Source organism: Cephus cinctus, unplaced genomic scaffold (assembly GCF_000341935.2).
Source record: "Cephus cinctus unplaced genomic scaffold, Ccin1 Ccin1_scaffold0617, whole genome shotgun sequence".
NCBI lineage: Eukaryota > Metazoa > Arthropoda > Insecta > Hymenoptera > Cephidae > Cephus > Cephus cinctus.
Window position 1 is genome coordinate 112,050 of NW_014333261.1, and position 26,576 is coordinate 138,625.

A 26,576-nucleotide genomic window follows, 5' to 3' on the forward strand; every position below is an offset into this window, starting at 1 on the left:
TGACTGAGCAGATTTTCATATGATTTTCTTAATGAATTAATTGCTCTGAATTTGCTCCATTTTTTTATTTCATTGAAGCATCTTTAAATAACAAGTAAACTTTGATTTTCTCGTGGCCCGCTTGCAGACGTGAACAATGTGATTTAATTTTTGAACACACCTATGACAGGTGCTTCGAAGATGAACCGAGGGTGCTGAAAACATAGTTTCTCTGTTTATTCTGGTTTATTGAATGCCATAGATTTGTACGAATGCTTGTATCTTCTTGCATCCGAATAAGTATCTAGCATTCATTAAACACTAACTATGAGCAATTTTGTAGGCATTAGAAGTATATAAATTTTTATCCTTTGTCGCTAACTTTCCGGCGGTCAAAATTGCCGAGAATTTTCGTAATTCTTTTAGTATTACGGTGACAACGCTAGATAACGCCACCAGGTCGTTTCATTGAGGTTCCCAACGACATTCCTCGAGTGGGGTATCCATGCACCCCAGAGTGTCCCAGAGGTATTCCCAGATCTCATTACTCTCAGAAAGCTGGGAGTACAGGTTAGGGTGTGGTGGAGCGGTGCTGGTGTTTCAACAAAAATTTTCTGAGTTTTCACAAATTTTATTTATTTCTGTTTAGTCTATTTATTAGTGTTCCTTGGGCTCTTTGCTTTTACAAACCACGCTCACAAAGAGTCATGAAGAAATACGTATTTTTCGTGTTTCTTCAACTCAATATACATTACGGTGTGCGTTCATTTAATCTCGAGACAAGAATACCTGTTATCAAGAGAGGATTGGATGGTTCCTATTTCGGTTATTCCGTAGCGGAGCACCAGGAAACGCTTGACGATGGAAAACATAAAAGCTGGTAAAATTAATTATTTTATATGCATATATATTATATACATTATATATACTTGACTGAACTGACACTTACGATGAATGATTCTTGGCTGCTAAACAAAAAAATCTTTGTATCCGTGAGAACCGGATTTATTAAAGCATATCTTTCTTTTTTCAGTAAAAAATTGTACTTGTGTGATAAACTGTTGATAAAAGACCGTCTGAAATATTTTGTAAGCAAAGATCCAATATAGTACAATTGTCGCAGGAAAAGTCTTTGTTATTCAAAAGTTCCCTGTACATCACAAAACGTTCAGATACATTTTAGAAATATTGCTAAAATGTAACAACCAGATTTATATATTTCAGCAATGTTTTTTAATCATATCTGAGTGCTTTGTGCTGTATGGATCAACGCCATCGTTCAGCGTCTTCCCTTTCTGTTTTTCTTTCATTGGCGAATGATACGTCTTTTGCGAATATGGATTGTCTTCTCGGAAAAGACGTATTCTCTGATCGCCTGTACTGGGTAAACCAAACTGATGCCAATCTGTAAAAAAAGAAGAAAACATATTGTTCCTGGAAAGCATTCTTTATTTAAATTATTGATTCATTTCTTCACTGATATATTCCTAAGAATATCTTTTAGAGCATTCACAGGGTCTCGAAGACTTGCGCGAAGTGAAGGAACGCAGCTCGCCCACTATTTAAACTTACAACCCGTTACGATGCACGCTGAACGTACTTGTTGATATTTCGTAATCGGACATGCTTGTCTCTATTATTTATCATAAACTATTAGAGAAAGCTTATCTGTTTTTTACTCTACCAAGCGAGAATTTCATGAATAAAAATGCGATTGGATGAAAAATGTTTTTTAAAATAAATTTTATTACGTAATTCGTTCTATATTCACACTATGATTGTCTACCTCATTATGTGAGTAACTTATTATGGCGATGTAACTTGTATGAGATAAAAATCCTGCAACAGGAAATCCAGGTGGCCTTTCTCGTTTGATTATTTTAAATATTTATACTGACACACACACGATATATCTATATTGATAACACAGCCTCACATCCTGTGTTTCTTTAGTATAACTTGTTGCGCTATTTTATATACTATTATTGATATAGTTGGAAAAGAGTTTAGTCAGATGAGAGAATGAATATTTATAAAGAGATGAGACATCAATGTTTATACTATTTGCATACAGTTATTTTAATAGTCTGGTATAACTTGTATAATTTTAATGGATAATACATTATAGTAATAGTGCAGTTATCAACACATAGATGAAACATCATCTTCAGTTCAATTAATAGATATGACACATTAATGATTAATGTTTATGAAGTTTAACACATGCTCGCCTTTGCGTTTAAGATTTCACATGAATCATTCAGATGCTCTGACCTTAGTGAATAGTTTTACATTTCTTTGTATGATAACTCATAAAGCTACAATAGAGGGGAGCATAACAATGAGATATCTGCATCTTTTTATACAGTGAATGACCCAAGACATTTTAAGTGTAGTTTAAAGAAATATTTTTCTGGAGACACAATGAAATATGATCTTAAGAATTATCAATCTTCTTCTGTACAGGATGCTGATCGGTGCACCCTTGGATCAAAATAAACAACCAGGGACTAACCGATCTGGTGCACTGTGGCAATGTCCCTTAACAACATTCACCAATGACTGCATCCAAGTCATAACAGATGGACGGGAAAGTAAGATTTCACAATACTATAATTACAGCAGTAATGTGACAGACATGGTATTATAGTAATGAGCCACTATATTATATAGGCAAGCTGCGAAGAGCAGACAAACCTGACTCAAAGCTATTTCAGCTGTTCTACGTTGGCTGTGTGAAATATCAACGTTGAATTGAAAGTAAATCAATAATTACAATAATTGTCGCTCATATTTTCAGTCATTTTTAGCCAACATATCACCATTATGCTCATGTATATATTCCATGTATGCTACTACGTAGACTTTAGGCTAATATAATCCTCCATAAGATTCGCCACATGTTTCTCGCTGATTCTACAGAATTAATTGATGTTCCATTATTTTCTGGTTATCCGAGCAGCCGAACGTGGTTTTTACGATTCAAGTAAGTCCGCTAAGAGGGTTTAATGAAGAATGCGACGTATGACAATTTTATTTTTTTGCGTCAAGACTGTTTTCAAGGATTTCGCTGGGATTTGTCGTCCTGGATCCTTTAAAGGATCGAGAACTTCGTGCATGCGAGCGTGCATATATATTGGCAGTTGAAGCATGAGAGCATATATTATAATATAATATTTCTACGTAAACGATCTGCCTGCTGTAACAAGGATTTCGCCTGCCAAAACAAACTTTAACATGATGCTACTCTGCTAAGGGGAAATAATATCATTTAATATTTATATTTTTTGTTAACTAACATTTGCATTACCAGCTCTTTTGCATTTACAGTCATTTTAATTATTTTCATGCTGCATATTGCACTGATACTAATATATATAACAATCAAGTCGAGCGAGAAACGCTAATAGTAAACTCACTTAACAATCCCTTAACTTAATTTAGAGTTAATTAAATAACATCTTGTAAAACAATGGTAGAATATCTATTAACGTATCCACTGATATTTGGATGCTGTCATAATTTTATTCTACTGACAATTTATTAATAATATAGTTATTAATAAATTAATCCCTTTATATCCTTACGTTATATTTCCAATGTTCTAATCAGAAGTAATAGTATAATTTTAATACAGCGTCAACTCGCTCGACTATCAATTATATTTATTCAGATAAGGATTATCGAATTAACAAATTCTGCATCGAAGGAGTTTCAAGCATATGACGATTTACCATGTTGACATTAATTAATAAGGCGTATTTCACTTTTTCATGAAAACTATCTCTTTGCAGATGTTGATTCTGGAACACTGATACCTCCTCGTGAGGATGAGATAAAAAATAATCAATGGCTAGGAGTGACTGTTCGCAGCCAAGGTGTTGGTGGAAAGGTTATGGTACGCATTGCTCAGAATAAATCACTATACTTTTCAATAATCATTATGATATGTCCTACACTCTTCTATGAAATTAATTAATTATTATTCTAACAGGTTTGTGCTCATCGTCATATAGTGAAAACGGCTGATTCGCAATGGGGCCAAGGGCAGTGTTATATACTGACTCAAGACTTAAAATTCCAAGATATCAAAAAACCCTGCTCCGGGAAACCGACTGACAAGTAATCAAGGCTTATTGTTTTTATGAATGAATAAAATACTAATTATAAATATATTCTATTATTAACTACGTCATTGTCTACAGGGCACATGAACAGTTCGGCTACTGTCAAGCCGGAACTAGTGGAATGTTGACGTCGGAAGATCGTGTAGTCATCGGTACACCAGGACCCCATACATGGCGAGGAACTATGTATGTTCTTCCAGTCTCAGATGACTTTCTATCCCGTGATAATACAGTTTACAATGTACCTATGCAGGATGCCTCTCCAGTCAATAAATACAGTTACTTAGGTAGGCTATTATCTAAGCTCTGAAGCATCCTTATAACTAAAGACCCTAAAGTCGTACAATATTATCACATAAGAATCCTCGCCTTGATGATGGAACACTGATAAATCCTCGTGTATTTTCTTACTTGCTAGGAATGTCGGTGACTGTGGGAAATTTTTTTGGCACGGGACTAGCCTACGCAGGCGGTGCACCACGTTCCAATGGGACGGGTCAGGTTATCATGACGATTCGTCGTGATAATAAACCAGACATGACCGTCGTCCTGATTTTGGACGGGGAACAATTTGCTTCCAGTTACGGCTACGAAATTACGTCGGCAGATGTTAATGGCGACAAGTAATTAGCCATTAATAATTCTGAAACAATAACCAAAGGGGAATGTTAATTAACGATTAATTTTTACCTTTCTAGAATCAGCGATCTGATTGTTGCTGCGCCTTTTTATTTTAACAAGGCTGAGGGCGGTGCTGTATACGTATACACGAATCTGTGTAGCAATCCAAATGCTAATGAGAAATGCAACAAGCCGACGAAGCTCGTCGGTCGCGAGGAATCTAGATTTGGATTCGCTCTGGCGAATTTAGGAGATCTAAATAAAGATGGTTACGAAGATATAGCGATCGGTGCACCTTACGAGGGAATGGGAGCTGTCTACATTTATTTGGGATCTAAAAATGGTATCATTACTGTGCCTTCACAAGTAATTCATACAGAGGAGATGCCTACGACATTGAAAACCTTTGGTTACTCATTAAGCGGCGGAATAGACATGGACCATAATGGATATCCTGATTTATTAGTGGGGGCTTACGACAATGACGCTGTTGTACTTCTACGTTCTAGAAAAATTATTGATATCACAACGTATGTACGGTTCTTAACGAAGAATGGATCTTATCAGGATAAAATGGAACCTATTGATCCTAATAAATCAGGATGCTTTGCTGATCCAACATCCAATTATACATGGTACGTAAGAATTGTTTCTAATTAATTCTCAATACACTAGGTTACGCTATACAATTATTTAATACTGTTATGCACAGCTTCTCATTTATAGCTTGCTGTAAGACAGAATCCTCGGTAAAGGATGATATGCAAGATGTGAAATTAAATTATTATATAGCAGCTGAGACGTTTTTGGGAATAAAAAAATTCTCCAGGGTTTGGTTCGGTACAAGAAATTCTTCAGTAGAAAAACCACTATTCATTAACCGTAATGTCACATTAGATCCAACGAAGCTTGAATATTGTCAGAAAGAGACTTTATACTTAAAGGTAACTATGGTTATGATAATTACATTAAAAAGTCACTTGTAATTTCCTTACCACTTGTAATATCATTCTAGGATAATATCAGTGACATTCAATCGCCTATAAAGTTCCGCTTAAGTTACACGTTACTTCAGGAAGAACCTGAAATGCCTGCTGAAGGACTGCCACTTCCGGACATAAAAAAATACCCGATTTTGAATCAGCAGGAAGCAGCACGTATCTTTGAAGCAACTTTCCAAAAAGATTGCGGAAGCAATGACATTTGCGAGAGCGATCTCCAGATTGATGCTAAATTGAATTTATCAGCATCAGCAATTAAACCAAATTTCTATGAACTCTTGCTAGGGGAAAGAGAACAAGTCATCGTGAATATTACTGCTAGAAATTTCGGTGAATCTGCATACGAGGCTAAACTATTCATAAAGCATTCACCGAGCTTAAATCATCATGGCCGTAGGATCATTAACTCTGTCATTTGTGATTCCCACAATACCACCTTAGTGTACTGTTTGATTGGAAATCCATTTAAGAAGGATGATCCATTGAATTTTCAAGTGAAGTTCGATCCTAAAGGTTTAGAGGATAATGAAGCCGAGATAGAATTTGTAATTTTTGCAAATTCAACTTCCACAGAAATTACAAAAAAAGAACCAGTGCGTTTGCAGGCTACTGTACTCAAGAAAGCAGAATTATCCATCAGCGGGTACGTAGAGAATAAGTTATATATTAATATACAAGCGCCACAGCATGTTAAAAATATTGTAATAAATTTCAGAAGTGCCAAGACCCAATGGGTCGTGTATGGGGGACCTGCTATTGGGGAATCTGCTATAAAGCAATTGAACGAAATAGGCCCAAAAGTTTCTCACATTTATGTGGTATACAATGAGGGACCTTGGAAAGTGAGCAGCGTCGAAGTACGAATTTCGTGGCCCTATGAAGTAGCAAATGATAAACCGCACGGCAAGTGGCTTCTGTACCTGGAGGAAATGCCAACTGTTGAAGGTATACTACTTGTTAATCTACAGCAAGAGTTGTTGGCCACACAAGGAGAATTAATAGCAGCTGGTTACAATGAAAGCTTTGTCTTTTAGCTCTAGGAGATGGCGAGTGTACGCTTTCTCCAGGATTTGAGGCCAACCCATTGAAACTACAGGGCAGCTTAGGTCCTGACGACTTAGGTCCTCTATATCCTCTATCTACAACGCCTCCGTCAGATCTTCGTAATGAAACTAATTTCGTACGAAGGAGACGAGACACGGAAAAGATTGTGAATACGCACACGATTGTCGACAAGGAGGGTCATAAGCACCAGGTGGTTTCTATGGTGGGTACCAACTAAGTCTCAAATAATAGGTACTACAGTAGAATGTACTAACTGATATAAAACAGATTAATTAGAGAAAATGAAAATTGATTTATAGAATTGTAAGGCTGGCACGGCTAAGTGTTTCGACATTATATGCATAATTTATAACTTGCAAAGGAAACAGGAAGCAACTATCACCGTGAAGGCAAGGTAGGGAATTTGGAAGTGATTTGAAACTCTAACAGTTTACCATATGTAAATCTGTTTGGTCCCTTAGGTTATGGAATTCGACGCTCGTGGAAGATTATCCAAGAGTGGATAAGGTGAAGATTAGTTCCAATGCGAGGATAATTATTCCATCAAATATTGTGATTCAGCAGGAGAATGTCAAAGATGATCAGGCAATTGTATGCTTAATTTATATCTTATATTGAATCTTTGGTCATTAATTATGATTGAAAATAATACTTTCTTTTGTGACTGTTAGGCCGAAACAATTGCGTATCCAGATTTATTGGGTCAACAGGACGCAGAACCAGTGCCAATTTGGATAATAATAGTAGCGGTAGTAGCAGGTCTGTTGTTGTTAATTTTACTGACTCTGGTTCTTTGGAAACTTGGATTTTTTAAAAGACGCCGACCTGACCCGACACTTTCTGGAAATTTGGAAAAGCACAGAGACGACAATCCGGAGCAGGAGGCGTTATTCAACAAACACTAAAAGTAATTTTACTTAATAATTCATATGCCCGGAACAGGCCTTCAAGTAAGATATTCAACGTACCGAGTACCAGATCAGAGTACTTACAATTAAGTAAAAACTAGAAGAAAAACAGAAAAAGCGAAAAGAAAAGCGTATTTATGATTACATAGTAGTTTAAACGAAGATGCCTTGTATTTTGAGAAGAGATCTGCGATTTCTTCGCCATTGAATTTCACTGGCAGCATTTCTTTAGTGCCTTAAGAAAGCTATGAAAGTATAAATGATGTTTATTTCTTTTTCTCTCGCAAACCCTTCTGGCAAGACTGACGAGCGATTAAAAAATGGCTAAGCCGAACGGTGCTGTTGTCTAAATATTTTTTTTTTCTATTATATTATTTTTTACAAAACTTCATTACGAATGAAATACAACTAATAACAGTGGATAATCACGTACCTAATTTTCTTAAGACCCAGTAGTCATGATTCGAAAGTCAAGATAAGAGTCATCATTCGAAACGCTTTAACGATTGTCTCGAAAAATATGCATATATATAACAGAAAAAAGCGTTTGTGCAAGATGCAACTGTACATTTTCTACTCCCTTTTAGTTAATAATCAGATATTTATTGGATGTCAAGTTCTCCAAAAGATCCTACTTTAAAGTTTGTGTATTTTGAACCACTGCCTCCAGGAATATTATCAGGACATACTCGTTACGCTAAAAACATTCCACTAGGTGGATAAAAACGAGTCTACTTGGTCGTCTATAAAAACTTGTTTGAAAAGGTTCATCGACATTTATCATTATCCATCATAAAATCAATTGCCATCGAATACACATATACAATGTGGTTAGGATCTGTACATTTTCATAATATTATGTGAAATGTAAAAGTCATTTAATTTTGTATCAGACGTAACTACGTTGTACGTTGAGCATGATTTTAAATTTTGTACTTACGCCCTGTGCAACTTTGTCTTTCGCAAGTTCTCAAACGGTGCTTTAATTTTTGTATAGGACCCGATATGAAATATATACATATACATCAAAATTATTTGAGTATATTATTAATTACCCAGTAGTTCTCTAGTTTTTATAAATTAATTTTAGAGTGGAATATTTTGTATATTAGATAGATAGATCAAATTATCTGTGCGTTGTGGATATGTACCATTAATACGGGATGGTTTCGTCACTCTCTTACATATAATTATACTTTACGTAGATTTTCAATGAAAATAATTCGTAATTCTTTATCGTTACAGGATTGAGACAAACAATTCGATTCGTAGACAAAAGAAATTCCTTCCTAAACGTTTCTTTCTTTTTGTCATTGCCCATTTTTACTTGACTCACAAGATACAATTTTACAGAATCGATAATCGATCATTCTTAAAATTATGGAAGGATTTATATATATCTGAATAGCTACATTTTTCTTATAAGCTCGTGGCTTCTAATCGTAGTTCGTATTGGAATGTTTGTATATTTAGTATTATATAGTATAATAATTCTTACCTCCTTTTTATTGGATTCAGTCCATATTAAGTACCGTCTTGCTGTGCTGTCTTCTTAAGTACAGGCAGTCTAGAATAATAAATCTGGAACAGAAATAATTAAATTATTGGTAAGGGTATAGGATTTATCGTCTTTGTTTGATGTGTGAAAAGTGATTGAAATTACCTGTATAGAAGTACTGCAAGCGGTGCTGTAGAGGCATGCCATAATGAGTGAGCATCGAAAACCCAAAAAATTGGAGGAAAATCAGCCAACTCAAGTAATGTTACAGACACCGTTAAGACATTGAACCAGCCTACTAGATAGATATGGGCCAATTTTTGTCTATTACGGTACCACCAGAACATTGTTATGGCGAATGTGAAAAATCCTGAAAGAAATTGAGAACATGAGCATTGCAAAAAAGCATTTGATGTTTAAAAAATCTAATCTACATAAATTTACAGTATCAAATACAAGTGATCATGTTAATTGTTCATTTACCAAATAAAATGTTGAGTTTCATATTATATCCGTAGTTAATAGTGCCAGACCACAAATGCGACAAATGCGTATATAGGATACTTATGTACAAGCATGTCATCACAATAAATGCTTTGTTATTTTTGTAGATTAGTCTGAAAAAATGATAAAAGTATCGCGATGGTTTTAGCTATTTAAATTACAGAACAAACAATGTTAGTAATTGCCTACAGCTACATCAACAGCAAGCATTTAACAAAAAATCACACGAGTATGTAAACAAACATAGTAGAAAGCAATATTTTATACAATTCTTAATTTCTAAAAATCTTACCTGAGTATCATGCAGTAAAAAAGTGTAAGAACAATAGTGAAAGCACAGGAATAATCCATTGCTTCAGTAAATGGCTTGTCCCGTGCATGAAAGACTGTAGACCAGAACCATCCCGTCAGACAGATCTATCTCAAGTAATGATAATTTATATGAAAAATCACCTATGTAAAATAAAGTGCAGAAATGCTCACCAGACTGAAGTAAGTCCAAACCATGGACATTGGAGCTGATGATCTTACTTCCCTTTGAAATTTTCTGTACATTGTAAAATGTATTTGAAAGTTAAGTAATGAGAATAAAACAGATGCAGGTTCCTGCAGTCCAAGAATTCTCACGAATGGCCACTATAACAAATCGAATAAGATTCAGCAATATCAAAAACAATAAGCTAGAATAAAATAATTCTTTAGATATACCTTTCCATGAAATTGTGGAACCTGCAATCCGTGGGCTCTAAAGTATTCCACGGTATCCCACATGCAGTTATAACTGCAGTCATCCTTACAGGACCATAAGAGCAATTGTACGTCCATGGAAGGATTATGTCTGAATTCTTTGTCTTTGTAAAAATGAAAAATTTAATTGATAAAACAAGACTACCAGTAGGTTAAATCTAATAACAATACATACCATTCTTACAATTTTCAGTATGACACTTTAAAATGCAATGATTATAAAACTGTGACTTGTCACCCTTTGAAGCAAAGGTTACTGTTATTAAAAATAATTGAACTAAAAAAAAAGTTCGTGTTAAACTCCTCATATCAGTAAAAGCACGCATTCAATTATGTCGATAGCTGACACTTTGGAAATTCTACACAAACATAACCTTATGTTTTCATACGTAACAAGCCGAATACCTGACGGGTACGTTCCGAAATTCACCGCCTCTACTGAGTCTCTGGTATGAGTATGATTATGTCCCTATTTATCTGCATGCAATTGAGTGAGACATAATTATGCTCACGGTACTGGCACTGCGACCGACTTTGAAGCCGTACCAATCGTCATAAAAGTTATTGGTCATGAAAACGCTCCTCGTGAATGAACAATTCCCACCATAAAAAAGATATAAATTCTAACAAGGCAGAAAAGAATGTAATGAATGGCCTAAGATTTCTTAAAATAAATACGGTATATTTAGAAAAATCAACGTTCTAATCGTACTGCTTTCATACAAGGCCTTCCGTACCGTCTCTTCGCTTCTTCAACAAACGCATTTTCCATTTGCCTAACAATTTCATTGAAGAATAAATTCGAAAGATGCGAATGAATGATGGATCTGAATTCGAATGAGAGGGAAAAATCAATGACGCAGGTCTGTGCATTATTTTTAAGACCGGGACTAAATATCCACAATGTGTTTAAATGATTAAACAATTTGCCATCTGTACATTCCGCCTTGACTAAACGTGGTTTTATCATTTTCACCTTTGACGTGTAACTTTCATTCAACGGTGGAAATCCAATGACTAAATTAGCTTTTAAAAATTCATCATTTCTCGTTATTATATCAGACTTCTTGCAGAAGGGAACGAATTTCTTATAGTTAGCCACATCAGCGACAACGTTGTACATCTGATCCATGGAAAATCTGTAGACAGTTAATATAGCACTGATTATTCTAATCATTGTGAACAATAACTTTTTCTCTTTAAAATCAACAAATATTTGGCATTGCTTACCCTATCAGTTTACGACCTTCGTATTCTTTCGTTTTTCCCGTACTGTACAATCGTTTGAAACTTCCATTACATTCGTTGGTTGCCGATAGGAAGAGTTCCGCAATGGAAATATATCTAAAACCGATTAGAAATCACTGTACTCTATATTAAAATACACAAACTATACCTTGTTATCGTTCTAATTACTCGGATAACGGCACAGTCTACAAGTAAAACATACATTACAGGGGCTATCTGTTCATAACTTTAAATACAAATAAGTCTCCTAGATCTCACACTACTCATAAATCTACACCCTTGAAGATAAAACATAGGTTATAACAGATGATGATATTATGAATTAAATGATTCTTTACCTGTACATTTTTAATATTTTATAAGATTCTAATATCAACGTTCACGAGCTCTCCAACAAGATACCGTTGTGCATCCAAACAGAACGTTTGTGCATAAATAAAATTATATATACTGAATGCTCTAAAATAATTCGAGTGAATTGTGCGTCTTGCATTCGTCGAGCCAGCCAAGTTTATCTGCGAATGAAACGTAAATTCTCCTGTCTCTCTTTATTTTCTTCGAATATACTTGAGCAACAATAAAATATATGAAGTATTGACGATATAAGTAGCACGGATAAAGTAACCTTTACATTTTCTAAGCGGTTTCTGACGTGGTTGTTATTCCCCTCTACGGAGAAGTCGCTTTCTTTCGTTACATAATATAGTTTTTTTCGTGTGCTCCTTAGACGATGGCAACGATTTTTCCTCGCTCCTGCAGAAGTGCAGTTAATCAGGTATTAATTGTTCAATATTCAACTCCGATTTACTTGTAGAACAATAGCTAGAGAACTCATTTCCAACACTGAAAATCTTATTGCTAGATTACACTCAGTTATAGTGAATGGGAAATTGACAGATATTGGTTTTTTATGAAAAAAATTGTTTGCTGGTTTTGTAAATTTTATACAAGATAATTTTGTCAAAACATTGATATTGAATATTGCCATTTAAGTAAATTAGTTAAATTATATAACTGTGTACTCATACATGTAGTTCTATATGATGACAGCCGAGTCACAAGTTTGATTTTGATGTTTTAAGTAGTTCATTATTTTTGTTGCAGGTCAGAGCATTCCATGCTTCTAGTGTGCAAAATGCTGAGGCCAGACTCAAGACATTTGCTGTTTACCGATGGAATCCTGATCAACCCAACGAGAAACCATACATGAAAGAGTACAAGGTTGATCTAAACACGTAAGAATTTTAGTTATTTTATTTCTTTCTGGGAATTATATAATTTTCTAATATGATTTATAGCTGATTTTATATGTTATGTAAGCTCTTAAAATTTCTAGATACTTATCCTTGATACTAAATTTGTTTTAGTTGTGGACCTATGGTGTTGGACGCTCTGATTAAAATTAAGAATGAAATTGATCCTACTTTAACTTTCCGTCGATCTTGCCGGGAGGGTATATGTGGATCCTGTGCCATGAATATCGGTGGCACAAATACTCTCGCTTGTATTAGCAAAATTGATAGCAACTTAAACAAGGCCAGCAAGATTTACCCATTGCCCCATATGTATGTCGTGAAAGATTTAGTACCTGACATGAACAATTTCTACAATCAGTATCGTAGTATTCAACCCTGGCTTCAACGTAATGACGTCAAGGAAATTGGGCATCAGCAGTATTTGCAAAGTGTTGATGATCGTAAGAAACTGGTAAGTCTACAATGAAAAATTTATAATTTGATACATACCTTATGGATGATCATTTTTCCAACTATTAGGATGGATTATACGAATGCATCCTGTGCGCTTGCTGTAGTACTTCTTGCCCGTCATACTGGTGGAATGGAGATAAGTACTTAGGACCAGCTGTACTTATGCAGGTGAGAGATTAAATCCTGGACAGATTTGTTGTAACTGATATCAATTGGAAGTAAATTTACGATGTTGTGCAGATAATTTGAAATTTATTGAAATATTTATCTTTTTAAGCAACAATGGAGAGTTCAATTAAATGATTACAATTCTTTTAAGAAGATAGATCAGCAAACATTGAAGTACATTGAATAATTCTAAAATACAGTTACTTTTACAATATTCCTTACGATAGATATTATTTAGTCCGCAATGAGTTCACTGATTTGTCTCGTTGTTGGCAATCATAAAAATCATCGATCACTTATCGAATTTCTTTTTATCATTCAGGCATATCGATGGATTATTGACTCCAGAGATACTCAAGCAAAGGAGCGTCTTGAGAAACTTAGAGACCCTTATTCAGTTTACCGATGTCACACGATCATGAACTGCACCAAGACTTGTCCAAAGGTAACTTCTCCAGGATGGACTAATCGAATAAAATTATGTTAAAAATAAAAACGAAAAATGAATTCTTTCAGGGTTTAAATCCTGGACGAGCCATCGCTGAAATTAAGAAGCTGCTTGGCAACGTAATTGAAAAAGAAAAACCAGGTCTGAATACGACGGCCCTGCAAAATTAAAAACGGGAAGGGAGTTAGTCGCAGTTTAAAGTCTATTTAAAACCAATGAAAACCACCCAAAGCCTATCTGATGCTGTATTATTCTGTGTAATCATCAAGATGAATGAATAAACTTAAACGAAAAATAAATCATAACTAGAAAGAAGCACCTATGAATTTATAGAATTTTTCATTTTAAAGTATGCTCACTTGTACAGCTTTATGCATAGTTCGTTTCATTTAACCAGCACAATATTTTGATAATCATTTACCGCCACCTTGAATCATTACCGTTGTATTTATCTTCATTTGTATACTTCATAAAAATTTACTAAACTGTTGTGGAAAGCGTGTGTACTATTTTTTTTACTGTACTAATATTTTTTTTAAGATTAAAAGTCTGACGAATTATAGATGAAATTTCATCGTACATTGAAAGGCGGTATAAAGCCTGAGAATTTGTAATACGTAAAACATTGATATGCACCGTTATAAGAGAATTCCGTATTTAAAGAGTTATTCTTTATATCTCAAATAGAAATTAGGGTTCGGAGGCCATTCTAATACGAGCAGTTTCACGTGATCGATTGTGAACTTCAGCTGTACGCAAAGTTATTCCAAAGATGTCTTCGTGATATCTCGTTTCATCCTAAAATCATTAATTGGATTATTTTAATGGTCTTATTTTCCTTTTCTTCGCCTGTTGAAAAGTACAAAATTAAATAGTTTACCCGGAGTGACAGCATATAAGCTTCAACTTCTTTGTCAGTTAATTGACCATGCGACTGAATAATTTGTTTTAATGTTTGGTAAACATCCTCCGCCATTGTGCAATCCCCACAAACGTAAAAGTGTCCATGCTCATGTACTATCATATTATATATCTGAGAGGATTCAGCCTGTATCAAGTCCTGCACATACGTCTGCAACATAATCAATATTAAAAATATTGTTCATTATTTCATACTGTAGATATCATTGTTGTTAATTACTTTTCTGAGACCAGGTTCCCTTGATAAGGCAAGAAATACTTTATCTAATACCCCAGCCTCCATCATTTCTATTTTTTCTTCTCTGTAAAGATCCAAATCCTTTTGTCTACAACCGAAGAATAGCCAAATCTTTCCAAAACGTTGGTTGTTCTTATCTAGTGCCATTTGGGCTAGACGATGATGCCAGAATCCACGGAACGGAGCGATTCCTGTTCCTGGTCCAACTAATATCATTGGTGGCTTGGTTTCAGGTGGCATATAGAAGTTTGGTGCGCTAAAATAAATAATATTACAGAAGCAATGTAAATATTTTGGAAATCCAGACTTTATAATTCTTACGTACCTGCGTACGAAGACGTATAAAGATTCGCCATCAGAAATGTTCCGAAGATAATTCGAACAAACACCATAATGAGGAGGACCAGTTCCTCCTACAATAAGATATTTTAAAAACGTACAATTAAAATAAACTATTAATTTAATTCTATAAAGTAAGTACCTTGTGTTCTGTATTCCACTACAGCAACCGTAAGATGAATTTGTCCTTCATGAACTAGTGGAGATGAAGAAATACTATAGAATCTTGGTTGTAAAGGAGTCAAATAAAGTATAAGTAGAGAATCCAATGGTTTCACTGAAGGAAACTCTTCAAGAACTTCCAACAAATTAGGGAATTTCCAATGTCTCCAGTCTTCATAAGCAGCAGAATCCTGTTTGTCGAAGATGATTTTTAATGTTTGCTACATTCGAAAACACACTCAATACCCACTCACCGTAGCCAATTGAGTAAGACGGGTTTGTTCCTTTGGATTAGTAGCAATCGATGCAAAATATCTTAGAAGATTTGGCGTGGGTGGTGTTGTTATGTCCAAAAAACGGGTGAGCAACATTTTTAACGAGTTAGGCATATAGCGGTCATGCGGTACCCAACTCTTGACAATACCTGCAGCAGAAGAAATATATGTAAAATTAATTAATATTGTTGCAGGTAACAAATGTAAGATCTACACACCGTTTGGAGTGTGCGATTGTTTTTGCACTTGTAATTCAATAGACAAATCAGCGTCAAATGTGATTTGCAATTTATCCAATATTCCATTAACGAGTTGTGGTCGATTACAAGCAAAAACTCCTAAATGATCACCAGGTTTATAAGCAATCTCTAAACCCGCTAAGCCATCAAGTTCCAAGAGTAATGTAGCGCCACTGGAATATGACGGTTTAGAAAATGCGAGGTACCATTCAGACCGTTGAATAAAATGTATTATTTTGTACATAATTTCTACCTGGAGTCACTGCCATTTAAATAAGTTTTCTTTAGCATGCTACATGTAGTCACATTTCTATTGTGACATTTACTCAGAGCCTTGGTGATGGGCTGGGGATCAGATTCCACAAAGCGTACAGTACCTGCTGATAAAGTATCAGAACCTAATGACAAGGCGATTTCTAATGAAGTATCATCATTATCCAGACAGAATGTTTCACAGGCAACCTACAATCCATAGACCATATAAAATCCAAATAATTAAAAGATCTAATTAAATTTTATCTGTATACTAACAGCGAATGTCTCCGCTGCCCATTTTCTAAATGCCTGTTCTTGTCCGCACATTTCATCTCCTTGTGCCAAACGAAGTAGTCGCTCACCACCTAATTCTCCGAGCAAATTATCCACGTAGCGTCCAAACGCACAAAAATTTGGATACGCTGAAGAACCTAGAGCGAAAACTGCAAATCGTACATTGCTTAATGGACCAAACGTATCTTCTGTCTGGGATTCTGTGACGGAACCACGCAAAGAATCTAATCTGTCGAGTTTCTTCGAGCTTCCCATTTCCGTCTGACTGTTGGCCTTTATGAAAGATTTCGATGTGGCTAAACTTATTTTCTCGTTGTTTGTATAAGTCTCGTTCATCTTCATAGCATATAAATTTTGTGCAAATGCCTCGCCGTTCTCTGGTGGATCACCATTTCCAAAGGTGGAAGTCACTACCACAAGAAGAGCTTCGTGCTCTATGTTACTTATATCATAATCTGCCATACTCAATACCTAGAGAGAGAGAGAAAGGGAAGAGAAAGAAAGAGGGGAATATCCATCGATTACTAATTGTAATAAAAAATATTAAAGAAATCTATGAGAAATCGTAATACCTGGGAATGGAAAGCGTGACCTAGTAATGTGCCAAGTTTCTCAGCATACATTTGTGATTTTCCAGTTTCAGTACCAAAAAGAACAGTAGCCTTTATTCTACGTGACAAAGCACGGCCGAATAATTTTGAAGTAAACTTCACTGCTCTAGCTATTTGCTTGAAATGAAATTTCCTTCTTGGTGTCTTACTTGTGATTTTCTTATCACGTCCTTTCTTCCATACGTGCGTTCTCCAGGCAGGATCCTTAAAGGTTTAAGATTATTAATCAAATCTTTTCATAAGAATTAACAGAAATTTGCGTAAACTCAAGGTAAATATTACTTGAGCATCGTAGGCTGGTTTCAAATGATAAAGTGCCATTTCCTGATGGAACACCGTAGTGGCAGATCCTGAGATTGGAGGAACAATCCAAAGCCAATCAGCAGGACAACCATTTCGTAGGCGCATTTCGTTCTCATAATGTTTCATAAATGATTCTGACGCTGTATGATGGTCGACTATTGTTACATTATGCATTTGGAAACTGTAAAGCACAGCGACGTTGGCTTCTATCATTGCCTTATCTTTCCAAAGAGATATTGGAGTATGCGTATCGAGTCCCATGTATGTTGCTATTGTCTGTAAATTATTATGGCTTATTTTATAACTATTCTATTCAATGTACGGTGACAATACGTACCTCCAAAAGATTGTATCGATTAACATCACACAAATCTCTTGCTCCAATTTCTGTACTCATGTACCACCCATTAAAAGGTGCTGCAGTGAATTCTAAACCACCACAGTCAAATACCATACCAGATACCGCAGGTACAGCAAACCATTTAAGATTCATTTTCTCAAACCAATCATATCTGTAAACTCATATAGTTGAATATCTAGTTAAATATGAATAGAAGCCAAATGGCACCTTGAGAAATACTTACGTAGGGTGAGTTAAGGGCACCTCAAGTACTAACTCCGAAGGGATATCAAAATAGTCAGGGTCATGTCCATTCGCTGACAAGATTATAGGTAGAATATCGAATCTTGTTCTAGCACCACGCCATCCCAATTTCACACAAACCTTCAGTATAAATTATAATATAATAATATAACTGAATAAATGACATACAATAGAACCTTTAAGACATTTTTATACCTCAGTAAACTCCACATTGGCAGGATCACCGGTAATGGTTCCATCAGGATTTTTGTATCCTGCATATCCAATTAGCTGTTGATTCCACACTCTGTAATCGTGCTTCCCATCGGTTCTTTGAGGGAAAATCGTTATAGCTGACCTGTGGTGAGATTGTATTAATAAAAATCAATTATTATATCACCGAACACCATGATATTTCTATTTTTTATCATAGTACCTAATATTCCCCTTGTTAGTACTGTACTTAATATGATTACAAAGTGCTTCAAACATTCCACTTGTTGTAGTGACATAACGACAATCAAAAACCTGTAACTTTGACCATTGAATCCGACCAATACATCTTGCTGCATTACGCCAAGCTAATTTAGCTCCGAATACTAATTCAGTTTCAGTTAACTGGTACGTTCCTGTGCAGATAACTTCCTTTTGTACGCATTCCCAACGTGATTTATGAGCATCGCTATTAGATCTATAAAAGAGAAGCCAAATGCAAACATTTTGAGAAAGATAAAGAGTCAAATATTCATCATTCCCAACGTGATTTGTAAGTATCGCTATTAGATCTATAAAACAAAAGCCAAATCCAAACATTTTGAGAAAGATAAAGAGTCAAATATTTATCATATAAAACTGCAAATCCTGGAACCTTCTAATAGATGCAAAGTATTGTTCAAGGAAGTCCTTGGCGTGTACTAAAATCTCTTCCTTGGATCTGGGTTTCGGTCCATGAGAAGGCACGCTCATTACGCTACCCAAGCAGACTTGGCTGTTACATAGTGTTCTCTGCAAAACAATGAAATGCATGACAGCGCATAGTAATTATAAATAATTCTTGAAAGAGAATAAAGAGTTAGTCACGTTTTACTTAGAGGAAACAAATGAATACCTCAGTTATGCAATAAATAAGAAATATGAAATTAATTCAAAAATATTATTGAACGTCTTGCCCTAGTAATATCCTCTTCTACTATACCTCAGCATTTCTGGAATGCAGAGAATCAAATGCTTCAGTTTTGTAAATTAAATTTCTCAGCTTCGTTGGTTTCCGTTGACAAGGTGGCTGCTCGTGATCCTTCATCTTCACGTCGATTACGAAATTCCTCAACGAAGTTTTCCAAGCACTGACTACCTTCCTCTAGGTCTGCGTCGTTACCACTCCTTCTCGTCAGTGCACTTCACATGAGATGAAAGATGAACGTAACAAGAATGGTCCAGGTACAGGTGGGAGAGGCGCCGAGATGATATTTCACATGCGCCAAGACTCGCCATTGATTTAATGTTAAATTCTCAAAGCGCGATTCATTCAAGATACAAAATTAATTTTGTATAATGAGAATCAACAACTTTATACAGATTGTAATACAATTAATTTTAAGTAATAAAAATCTTGGAGGAAAAAAACGATCTACAATTACTGGCTCAAGATTGTAATTTTAAATTGACGCGTCCAATCGCGCCTTTCAAGAGTGTCATCTACCGTTAATTCGGTCGAAACACAATTGAATTTAAATAAGTCGTTGACGCTATATTGTCCGTTAATAAAACCGTATGTAGCGTTGAGTTTTATTTATATTAAAAAGATAATTGATAACGATTTATAAAGTTATAAGATGCCGAACGATCTACAGAAACGTAAAGTTGCTGTTGCGTCAACCAGTGCCGATTGTTCTCCTTCCAAAGTGCCAAAATCTGGAGAATCTCAAAATCTCAGTCATGCTAGAAATCATTCTCAAATTTATGACGTTTCTACGGAAAGATTAATAGATAAATGGCTGATAGCCTCGCAGGGAAATGCTTTGATATCGCGTGAGGTAATAAAACGTATTTTGCCTTATTGGTATAGAGATTAGAGACCCTTATTGCAGGAGGAAAGACCATCTGCACATTTTTTGTTTAGGTACAAGGTAAAAAAGAATTAATAGAGGCTGAACAAAAATGCAAGGAGGCTGAAGAAAAGATACAATTATTAACGAAGGAACTTTCCGTCACTAAAGGAAGGACGACCTCGCTCTCTGCTGCATTTAAGAGAGAAGAAGAAATAAAAAATGAACTTGCCAATAAGTAAAATTGACTTGACTGTTATTGCTTTAGATTTTTCTTAACGATCTTTTCTTTGTTTCAGACTCACTGCTACGTGGGAAATGATACCCAGTATAACGGAACATGCAAATTCATTGACGGAAACGTTAAAGAATTGCGAACAGCAAGTTGATCAATTATCTAATGTTTACGACAATGTTATAGCAAAGAATTTGGAAGTTATAAAGTATCTTCGTAAAGAAATTAATGATGTCCATATAAAGACTAAGGTGAAAGAAAATTAATAAGAATATTCAATATTATATTTTAGAAATAAGAAAGGAAAATATTCATAGCTAGTAAAAGCTTCAATCCCATGCAGGTTGAAAAAATGAATGCTGAAAATTTGATTCGAGTTAAGGAAACTGATATAATCGAGTTAAAAATGAAATTCGGAAATTTTGAAGAAGAAATTTCACGAGAAAAAGAAACTGCTTCAAATGCGTTGAACGAATTGCGGACTGTAGAGAAAAGGTGAGTCTCTCGTTTTTTAAAATAATACTGAAAATCGTAATTTTCGTTAAAAAGTATTGCTGATAAATTATTTTTCTAAGGTTACTGGATGTGAATACAGAGAAGAGGATGCTGCAAGAAATTGTAGAGAATCTAAAAGATTCGTGGAAATTGGAAAAAGAATCACTAATCGCGGTAATAAATATTTGGACATTGTAAAGTATAGATGACAAATAATGTATTTCTGCCATTGTTGTAGGAATCTATAGAAAAGCAAAAGGAATTGACAGCTACCAAGCAAGATTACGATAAGCTATGGTCATCGTTCAAGACCTTAGAAGAAGAATCCAGAAAATTAGCACAGAGGGAAGAACAACTGAAACTGGAGTTGTGTTCAAAGGAGGAAGAGGTATCATGTATTCTTATAGATTATTGAAGGATGACTTTAATATTACCATGATCTTTCAAAAAACAGTACCAGAAGACATTGTACAATTTACAATCGGTGGAACAAAAATGGAAAGAGTACGAAAAACGTTTTGAAGAATTCCTAGAGAAAATAAAAGAATTAGAAAGCAAAGAACTGGATTCGGCCAATATAACAGAGAAACTTAAGGACGAAATAAATGACTTGAAAAGGCAATTAGAAACGTTGCAGGAAGAGAAGGTGAAATATGAGTCAGAGAGTCATGTGAAAATTCAAGAAACGATCAAGTCCTACAAACATCTTCACGAGATTCTTGAACAAGATTTAATAATACAAAAAGAAAAACATGAAGCCTGTTTAAAAGAGAAACAGAGAATACAGTCGTTACACAGCGCAGAATTATCAAAACTGCAGTCGGCGTTGAGTGAATCCAAGTGCGAATATGAAAAACTTAATGAAAAATATTACTTCATTCAGAAGAATAATGAGGATCTTCAAAATAAAATAAAAAAGATCTCCGAAACTCAAAAAATAGAAAAACTTGAATCACAAACTGAACTTAAAGTTAAGATACAGGAATACATGGAAAAGGAAATCGTATATAGGAATAAAATAAAAGAATTAGAAAATAAGTGTGAAAATATTAAAATCTCCACTAATGTGGAACCTACGGTGAGAATCGAGGTAATATAAAATTATTGATTTTCTGGACCAAACCTCATCGAACATAAATTAATAATTTTATTCTTCCATCAGAAACTGCCGCAAACTCCAGTTTTTAAAAGTAACGTAGTCCAATCAACCAAGCACGTTAGATTTGACTTCGAATTATCTTCTGATACCAGTTCTGTTGATGTTGAATCAGTGGTACGTAATGAAATAATGACTTTTAAGTAAAGTTAAAAATATTCGTTAATTTGTTTTATTTCCCCTTTTCGTCTATAGTTTCCCAGCAGTGAAACACGTTTCGAAAATTTGTTAAAGGCTACTGAGAGCCCACCGAAACAACCAACCAAGAATACATCGAGAAAATTTTTTAAGCGAAATACCAAGTCTTCTCCGACTAGCAAACGTTAAAAACTATATTAATAATAAACAATGCAATATGTATTAGAACAATATAAGGATTTTATCACGCACTAATGTATTTCTTCATATATCACATCAGTCGTTCATTCTTTCAAATATATATTAACAAAAAATCACTTGCAGTGATTTACTCTATGATTACAATAAGTTGTTTACCTGAATAAAGGTTTCATTTATTTGACCATTTCCATAAATTTGCAAATCAGTCTTTTACGTAATACATATTCTTCCCTTAAATAATTGGAAGATAACAATTAAAATGATAAACTCTCATTTCCAATAATAAATTTTGCACTTACATTCTTTTCTCTTGGAAAAATTAATATTGCACGATTTTTGGACCCGTTAGAAACCCTATACCCTACTAAAATATAATATAAGACTAATACCTAGATATTATATCTAATGTAAAAGTTTTAAAGACCGTAATTTGCGGTTGTCTATAAGGTGAGATTTCTTATTGTTTAGTTGTCATCTACTAAGCTTGTCGAACAATCCCACTTCATCGACCGTTCCACGGCCATTTTCCATTTAGAATAACGAAGGTCCCTTTCTGTAATGTACAATTAAAACAAAGAAACAATTAACCTAAGGCTCTGGCTCTTTTACGATTGTTCGACAAACACTGGTGGATTAATTATCAAACACTTCACTCATAATTAATTAACTTACCATCTTCGCCAATTTGAGGGGTGAAGGTTGTTATTTGGTCTGCCGTAATTTCATTGATATCGATCAGACTTGCTCCAATTCCAGCCAAAATAGCAGCACCCAGTGCAGTAGTTTCTACCATGTTGGGTCTCACTGAATTTGATAATAAAAAAGGACGATTAGAGGCAATTTTAATGTCTATTCCATGAACTTTATCATACACTTACCAACGGCAATTCCAGTTAAATCCGCTTGCAACTGCATCAGAAGATTATTGACAGTCATTCCACCATCAACTTGAAGAGTCATTAGTTTCGTGCCTGAATCCTTGACCATTGCTTCAAGAATATCCCTTGTTTGGAAACACACAGCTTCCAAGGCTGCTCTGATAATATGATATTGTTGTGTGTCTTCTGTGATTCCACAAATTACTCTAAAGATTACAAATTTTTTTTTTTTATTGAATTAAAGAATATTTGACATCTATTTCAAACTTATCAATGAGCTAGCACATTTTACCCGCGAGCATCTTGCTGCCAGTAGGGAGCGTATAGACCAGAAAATGCTGGGACAAAGTATACATCCCCGGAACATCGCACACGTTCTGCGAGATCCTGAGTTTGAGTGATGTTACTCATTAGCTGTATATTGTCACGAAGCCAAGACAGTGCAGCACCAGCTACTGCAACTGATCCTTCAAGAGCATAGACTGCTGGCGAGGTGCCAATCTTGTACCCAACGGTAGTGATAAGGCCTTGGGATGAGTCCACTTTCTGTAATAGAATGATTAATTAAAAACAAATATTTTATAAGGTAATCTATATAATGATATTAAAAATTTACCCTGTGTCCTGTATTGTACAAAAGAAAACAGCCAGTACCATAAGTAGCCTTCGCTTGACCTGCTTTTAGGCATAACTGACCTAAAAGAGCTCCTTGCTGATCACCAATACACTGAAAATGATAATAAATATAAATATATTTATATGTATGTACATATGTGTTACATACTTACTCCTGCTATGGGAATTCCTGCCAGAACTGATGGATTCGAAATTTCAGCATACATTTCGGAACTGGAACGTATCTCAGGAAGCATATCTTGGGAGACACCAAAGAAACGGCAAAGCAAAGGATCCCATTTCAATGTCTCGATGTTCATTAGCATTGTCCTTGAAGCATTAGAAACGTCAGTAACATGAAGTTTTCCTCGAGTAAGATTCTGAAAAATTCCAAGAATGTATTTAGATATTGCATGACCAACAAAAATTAATGTTACTTATATATTTACCCAAATTAACCAAGTATCGACTGTTCCAAATGCACAACGTCCAGCATCCACAGCTTGTTTTACCTTGGGAACATTATCGATTAGCCATCGAATTTTTAAAGCACTGAAGTAAGGAGATAAAGGAAGTCCACAAAGTGGCTTGAGATAATTTTTGTTCCTGGTTTTATTTGGAATACTATCCAAAATGTCTTCCAGGGTAGTGGTCGTGCGCATATCCAGCCAAACTGTATGAATGTAATTAACATGAAAGAATAATTTGTCATCGAATAACAAATATACAACTCTGTGGAATCTGAATATTATACCAATTGCATTGTGTAACGGTTCTCCTGTACTCTTGTCCCATACCAAAGTAGTCTCCCGCTGATTAGTAATTCCAATAGCTTTTATATCTGATTTATCGAAACCCAAGGCTTTTAATTTTTCTAGTGTTTTGTTGATACACTCTATAACAGCTTCCAATATTTCTTTGGGGTCTTGTTCAACCCATCCTTCTTGTGGATACTTTTGCTTTATCTCAATTTGATGTGCTGCCACTACTTCTCTCCGGAATACATTAAAGACCTAATGAAAATACAAATATATATTGTCAGAAGACATATAATCCAATCACAAAACATGGACTTAACAGAAATTGTTTATCAGATAAAATCTATTCTTACACATACATTTTAGGATAACCGATGAAGACCTTGCTTCGACATGTATAAATACAGAGAGATATGTGAAAAGATCATACAGATATTGAAAGCATATGAAGAGTGAAATGATACCAAACAGAAAGAAGTTAAAACCTAATACATCCTTATATAGAATTACAAAACACATAGTCCATTAGCATTTTAATGAGCATAAATGAAATTTGAATATACATTTCTAGGACTGTTGATTAATTAACAATAAACATTTTACAGACCAATTATAAGATCTATAAGAATAAATAATATAAATAATAAACTATTAATTAAATCATACTAATAAATATGCGTAATTGGCACTCTAAATAGTATATAAAAAATAAACAATATGAAATCCTAAAAGATTCAGTGTCAAATGTCTTACATTTGACAATTTAAGATATTTACTTCCATTTAGAAAATTAGTCAACTTTTAGAGTAAGTGCTTTAAATCTAAAAATAGACGTATAACAAAAGACAAATTTACGCCATAATATTATTCTTAGTCTTCAGTGTCAATAGAGTTCAATTGTTACAAATGATAAAACTAAACTAAAAATCAATTAAATTAATCAATTAATTATTATGAGTTTTTTACGACTTACCAAAAATCGAGCACTGCTCGTGCCTTCATCTATTGCTCCAACAAGAAGTCCAGGACGATCAACGTTTTCTGGCATCTTTTTTGATTATTGCTTCTTCAGCAGTTACTCGTGTCAAACAGACCAGTCTGTTATTCCTTGAAAAATGACCTACGGCTAACCTTGTTTTTGTATCAGACATCATTACGTAATTGGAAAAAAAATGTTTGCCTAATGACCGATTTTTTATCTTTAGGCAAACCCACTCCCCCAAACCTTTGGAATCATTAAACGCTGACATTCTAAAGGAAAAGATCTTCCTACAAAACAGATAGTTAAGGATAAACATCGCTAAAGTACTAAATGAAAAATACAAATGTTACACGATGCCAATATTAATATTATTAACGTATTAAAATAAAATATTAACGTATTAAAATTAAAAAAAAAAGAAAACACGTGGCGTTGACGCATAGTGTGAATAACAATTGCTTCCGACCATCTTCATTCATAGAACAGAAGATACAGCACTTATGAACAAACTTTAAGAAGGAATTGAATTTTGGACATGAATTCGAAAACTATAAGAATAAAACTAAAAAAATATTCAATAAGAATATTTAAATCGATCACCACATAGTAGTTATAACTAAATAATGACAGACAATTACATTATCAAATAAGACCGTAAATTAAATAAATAATAATCGACCTGTGAACCAGGCTTTAAGTCACAAATTCCCGCATACTTTAGATCACACATAACTTTTCGTATTATTTATTGCTACATTGTTTTTTATGATTATCACTTTACTCTAAATACTTTTAATTTTGGTATTAAACAAAGTATTTGCCTCACGATA

General features: G+C 34.6%; 7 protein-coding genes across 17 annotated transcripts; 3 read left to right on the forward strand and 4 right to left on the reverse strand.

Moving 5' to 3' along the window:
* Positions 1–531: 531 nt before the first annotated feature.
* LOC107269170 (integrin alpha-PS1) lies at positions 532–8,732 on the forward strand. 6 transcript variants are annotated; one of them, XM_015742723.2, is made up of 15 exons: positions 532–859; positions 2,446–2,573; positions 2,942–2,965; positions 3,774–3,877; positions 3,974–4,101; positions 4,185–4,393; positions 4,525–4,729; positions 4,805–5,362; positions 5,440–5,671; positions 5,743–6,371; positions 6,444–6,673; positions 6,763–6,995; positions 7,093–7,187; positions 7,255–7,384; positions 7,465–8,732. In XM_015742723.2, exons 1-15 carry the CDS (start codon positions 687–689, stop codon positions 7,696–7,698), a joined length of 3,312 nt encoding a protein of 1,103 aa, XP_015598209.1. In that variant the 5' UTR covers positions 532–686; the 3' UTR covers positions 7,699–8,732. The 6 variants fall into 6 exon arrangements, with proteins under 6 accessions (XP_015598209.1, XP_015598210.1, XP_015598212.1 ...); XM_015742726.2 differs by having other exon boundaries at positions 561–859; positions 2,446–2,739; XM_025086466.1 differs by lacking the exon at positions 532–859 and adding an exon at positions 2,653–2,739 and having other exon boundaries at positions 2,445–2,573.
* Positions 621–10,844, reverse strand: LOC107269191 (post-GPI attachment to proteins factor 3). Of its 2 annotated transcripts, XR_003060095.1 has the most exons (9): positions 10,626–10,844; positions 10,412–10,554; positions 10,187–10,339; positions 9,996–10,120; positions 9,683–9,816; positions 9,365–9,569; positions 9,200–9,282; positions 929–1,384; positions 621–833 (listed from the first exon to the last, which is right to left on the reverse strand). XR_003060095.1 is itself a non-coding variant. In XM_025086498.1 (8 exons), the coding sequence occupies exons 1-7, from the start codon at positions 10,774–10,776 to the stop codon at positions 9,216–9,218; spliced, it is 978 nt and encodes a 325-aa protein (XP_024942266.1). In that variant the 5' UTR covers positions 10,777–10,844; the 3' UTR covers positions 4,671–4,749; positions 9,200–9,215. The 2 variants fall into 2 exon arrangements, 1 of the variants encoding a protein (XP_024942266.1); XM_025086498.1 differs by lacking the exons at positions 621–833; positions 929–1,384 and adding an exon at positions 4,671–4,749.
* On the reverse strand, positions 10,642–12,208 carry LOC112494560 (coenzyme Q-binding protein COQ10 homolog B, mitochondrial). 2 transcript variants are annotated; one of them, XM_025086503.1, is made up of 4 exons: positions 12,037–12,208; positions 11,681–11,794; positions 11,427–11,589; positions 10,642–11,020 (listed from the first exon to the last, which is right to left on the reverse strand). In XM_025086503.1, exons 1-4 carry the CDS (start codon positions 12,042–12,044, stop codon positions 11,012–11,014), a joined length of 294 nt encoding a protein of 97 aa, XP_024942271.1. In that variant the 5' UTR covers positions 12,045–12,208; the 3' UTR covers positions 10,642–11,011. The 2 variants fall into 2 exon arrangements, with proteins under 2 accessions (XP_024942271.1, XP_024942270.1); XM_025086502.1 differs by lacking the exon at positions 10,642–11,020 and having other exon boundaries at positions 11,112–11,589; positions 12,037–12,177.
* LOC107269196 (succinate dehydrogenase [ubiquinone] iron-sulfur subunit, mitochondrial) lies at positions 11,257–14,338 on the forward strand. 3 transcript variants are annotated; one of them, XM_015742784.1, is made up of 7 exons: positions 11,257–11,313; positions 12,426–12,473; positions 12,803–12,933; positions 13,066–13,405; positions 13,474–13,575; positions 13,898–14,020; positions 14,092–14,338. In XM_015742784.1, exons 1-7 carry the CDS (start codon positions 11,269–11,271, stop codon positions 14,191–14,193), a joined length of 891 nt encoding a protein of 296 aa, XP_015598270.1. In that variant the 5' UTR covers positions 11,257–11,268; the 3' UTR covers positions 14,194–14,338. The 3 variants fall into 3 exon arrangements, with proteins under 3 accessions (XP_015598270.1, XP_015598272.1, XP_015598271.1); XM_015742786.2 differs by lacking the exon at positions 11,257–11,313 and adding an exon at positions 11,976–11,994; XM_015742785.2 differs by lacking the exon at positions 11,257–11,313 and adding an exon at positions 12,117–12,226.
* LOC107269169 (nitric oxide synthase, salivary gland) lies at positions 14,255–19,543 on the reverse strand. Its single transcript, XM_015742722.1, has 17 exons — positions 19,439–19,543; positions 19,112–19,248; positions 18,680–18,934; positions 18,460–18,601; positions 18,245–18,384; positions 17,998–18,172; positions 17,640–17,936; positions 17,319–17,561; positions 16,729–17,217; positions 16,451–16,659; positions 16,177–16,370; positions 15,938–16,107; positions 15,664–15,874; positions 15,508–15,595; positions 15,165–15,438; positions 14,904–15,095; positions 14,255–14,821 (listed from the first exon to the last, which is right to left on the reverse strand). Exons 1-17 carry the CDS (start codon positions 19,541–19,543, stop codon positions 14,714–14,716), a joined length of 3,429 nt encoding a protein of 1,142 aa, XP_015598208.1. The 3' UTR covers positions 14,255–14,713.
* Positions 19,544–19,554: 11 nt separating this feature from the next.
* LOC107269166 (CAP-Gly domain-containing linker protein 1) lies at positions 19,555–22,331 on the forward strand. Of its 2 annotated transcripts, XM_025086497.1 has the most exons (5): positions 19,555–20,526; positions 20,588–21,192; positions 21,257–21,406; positions 21,473–22,108; positions 22,181–22,331. In XM_025086497.1, the coding sequence occupies exons 2-5, from the start codon at positions 21,127–21,129 to the stop codon at positions 22,319–22,321; spliced, it is 993 nt and encodes a 330-aa protein (XP_024942265.1). In that variant the 5' UTR covers positions 19,555–20,526; positions 20,588–21,126; the 3' UTR covers positions 22,322–22,331. The 2 variants fall into 2 exon arrangements, with proteins under 2 accessions (XP_024942265.1, XP_024942264.1); XM_025086496.1 differs by having other exon boundaries at positions 19,555–21,192.
* On the reverse strand, positions 22,319–26,136 carry LOC107269183 (glycerol kinase). The gene is made up of 9 exons (XM_015742764.2): positions 25,738–26,136; positions 24,761–25,019; positions 24,456–24,679; positions 24,180–24,386; positions 24,008–24,118; positions 23,684–23,937; positions 23,392–23,597; positions 23,186–23,317; positions 22,319–23,066 (listed from the first exon to the last, which is right to left on the reverse strand). The coding sequence occupies exons 1-9, from the start codon at positions 25,810–25,812 to the stop codon at positions 22,978–22,980; spliced, it is 1,557 nt and encodes a 518-aa protein (XP_015598250.1). The 5' UTR covers positions 25,813–26,136; the 3' UTR covers positions 22,319–22,977.
* Between the last annotated feature and the right edge of the window lie 440 nt (positions 26,137–26,576).

What these genes read in the sequence shown, in the direction of transcription:
- LOC107269191 (XM_025086498.1), bottom strand. Translation starts at nt 10,776, where the DNA reads ATGCGTGCTTTTACTGATATGAGGAGTTTAACACGAACTTTTTTTTTA. An exon ending in TTTTACTGCATGATACTCAG is followed by an intron (nt 9,817 to 9,995) that starts GTAAGATTTTTA and finishes TCATTTTTTCAG; the next exon opens with ACTAATCTACAAAAATAACA. An exon ending in CTTGCAGTACTTCTATACAG is followed by an intron (nt 9,283 to 9,364) that starts GTAATTTCAATC and finishes TTTCTGTTCCAG; the next exon opens with ATTTATTATTCTAGACTGCC.
- LOC107269196 (XM_015742784.1), top strand. Translation starts at nt 11,269, where the DNA reads ATGATGGATCTGAATTCGAATGAGAGGGAAAAATCAATGACGCAG. An exon ending in GGGAAAAATCAATGACGCAG is followed by an intron (nt 11,314 to 12,425) that starts GTCTGTGCATTA and finishes TGTGCTCCTTAG; the next exon opens with ACGATGGCAACGATTTTTCC. An exon ending in TTGATGATCGTAAGAAACTG is followed by an intron (nt 13,406 to 13,473) that starts GTAAGTCTACAA and finishes TCCAACTATTAG; the next exon opens with GATGGATTATACGAATGCAT.
- LOC112494560 (XM_025086502.1), bottom strand. An exon ending in GAAGGTCGTAAACTGATAGG is followed by an intron (nt 11,590 to 11,680) that starts GTAAGCAATGCC and finishes AACTGTCTACAG; the next exon opens with ATTTTCCATGGATCAGATGT.
- LOC107269170 (XM_015742723.2), top strand. Translation starts at nt 687, where the DNA reads ATGAAGAAATACGTATTTTTCGTGTTTCTTCAACTCAATATACATTAC. An exon ending in ACGTGGTTTTTACGATTCAA is followed by an intron (nt 2,966 to 3,773) that starts GTAAGTCCGCTA and finishes ATCTCTTTGCAG; the next exon opens with ATGTTGATTCTGGAACACTG. An exon ending in AAGAGACTTTATACTTAAAG is followed by an intron (nt 5,672 to 5,742) that starts GTAACTATGGTT and finishes ATATCATTCTAG; the next exon opens with GATAATATCAGTGACATTCA.
- LOC107269183 (XM_015742764.2), bottom strand. Translation starts at nt 25,812, where the DNA reads ATGCCAGAAAACGTTGATCGTCCTGGACTTCTTGTTGGAGCAATAGAT. An exon ending in CAGGAATTCCCATAGCAGGA is followed by an intron (nt 24,119 to 24,179) that starts GTAAGTATGTAA and finishes TATCATTTTCAG; the next exon opens with TGTATTGGTGATCAGCAAGG. An exon ending in TGGCAGCAAGATGCTCGCGG is followed by an intron (nt 23,598 to 23,683) that starts GTAAAATGTGCT and finishes TGTAATCTTTAG; the next exon opens with AGTAATTTGTGGAATCACAG.
- LOC107269169 (XM_015742722.1), bottom strand. Translation starts at nt 19,543, where the DNA reads ATGAAGGATCACGAGCAGCCACCTTGTCAACGGAAACCAACGAAGCTG. An exon ending in GTGCCCTTAACTCACCCTAC is followed by an intron (nt 18,173 to 18,244) that starts GTAAGTATTTCT and finishes ATGAGTTTACAG; the next exon opens with ATATGATTGGTTTGAGAAAA. An exon ending in ATCGATACAATCTTTTGGAG is followed by an intron (nt 17,937 to 17,997) that starts GTACGTATTGTC and finishes AATAATTTACAG; the next exon opens with ACAATAGCAACATACATGGG.
- LOC107269166 (XM_025086496.1), top strand. Translation starts at nt 21,127, where the DNA reads ATGCTGCAAGAAATTGTAGAGAATCTAAAAGATTCGTGGAAATTGGAA. An exon ending in AAAAAGAATCACTAATCGCG is followed by an intron (nt 21,193 to 21,256) that starts GTAATAAATATT and finishes CCATTGTTGTAG; the next exon opens with GAATCTATAGAAAAGCAAAA. An exon ending in AACCTACGGTGAGAATCGAG is followed by an intron (nt 22,109 to 22,180) that starts GTAATATAAAAT and finishes TTCTTCCATCAG; the next exon opens with AAACTGCCGCAAACTCCAGT.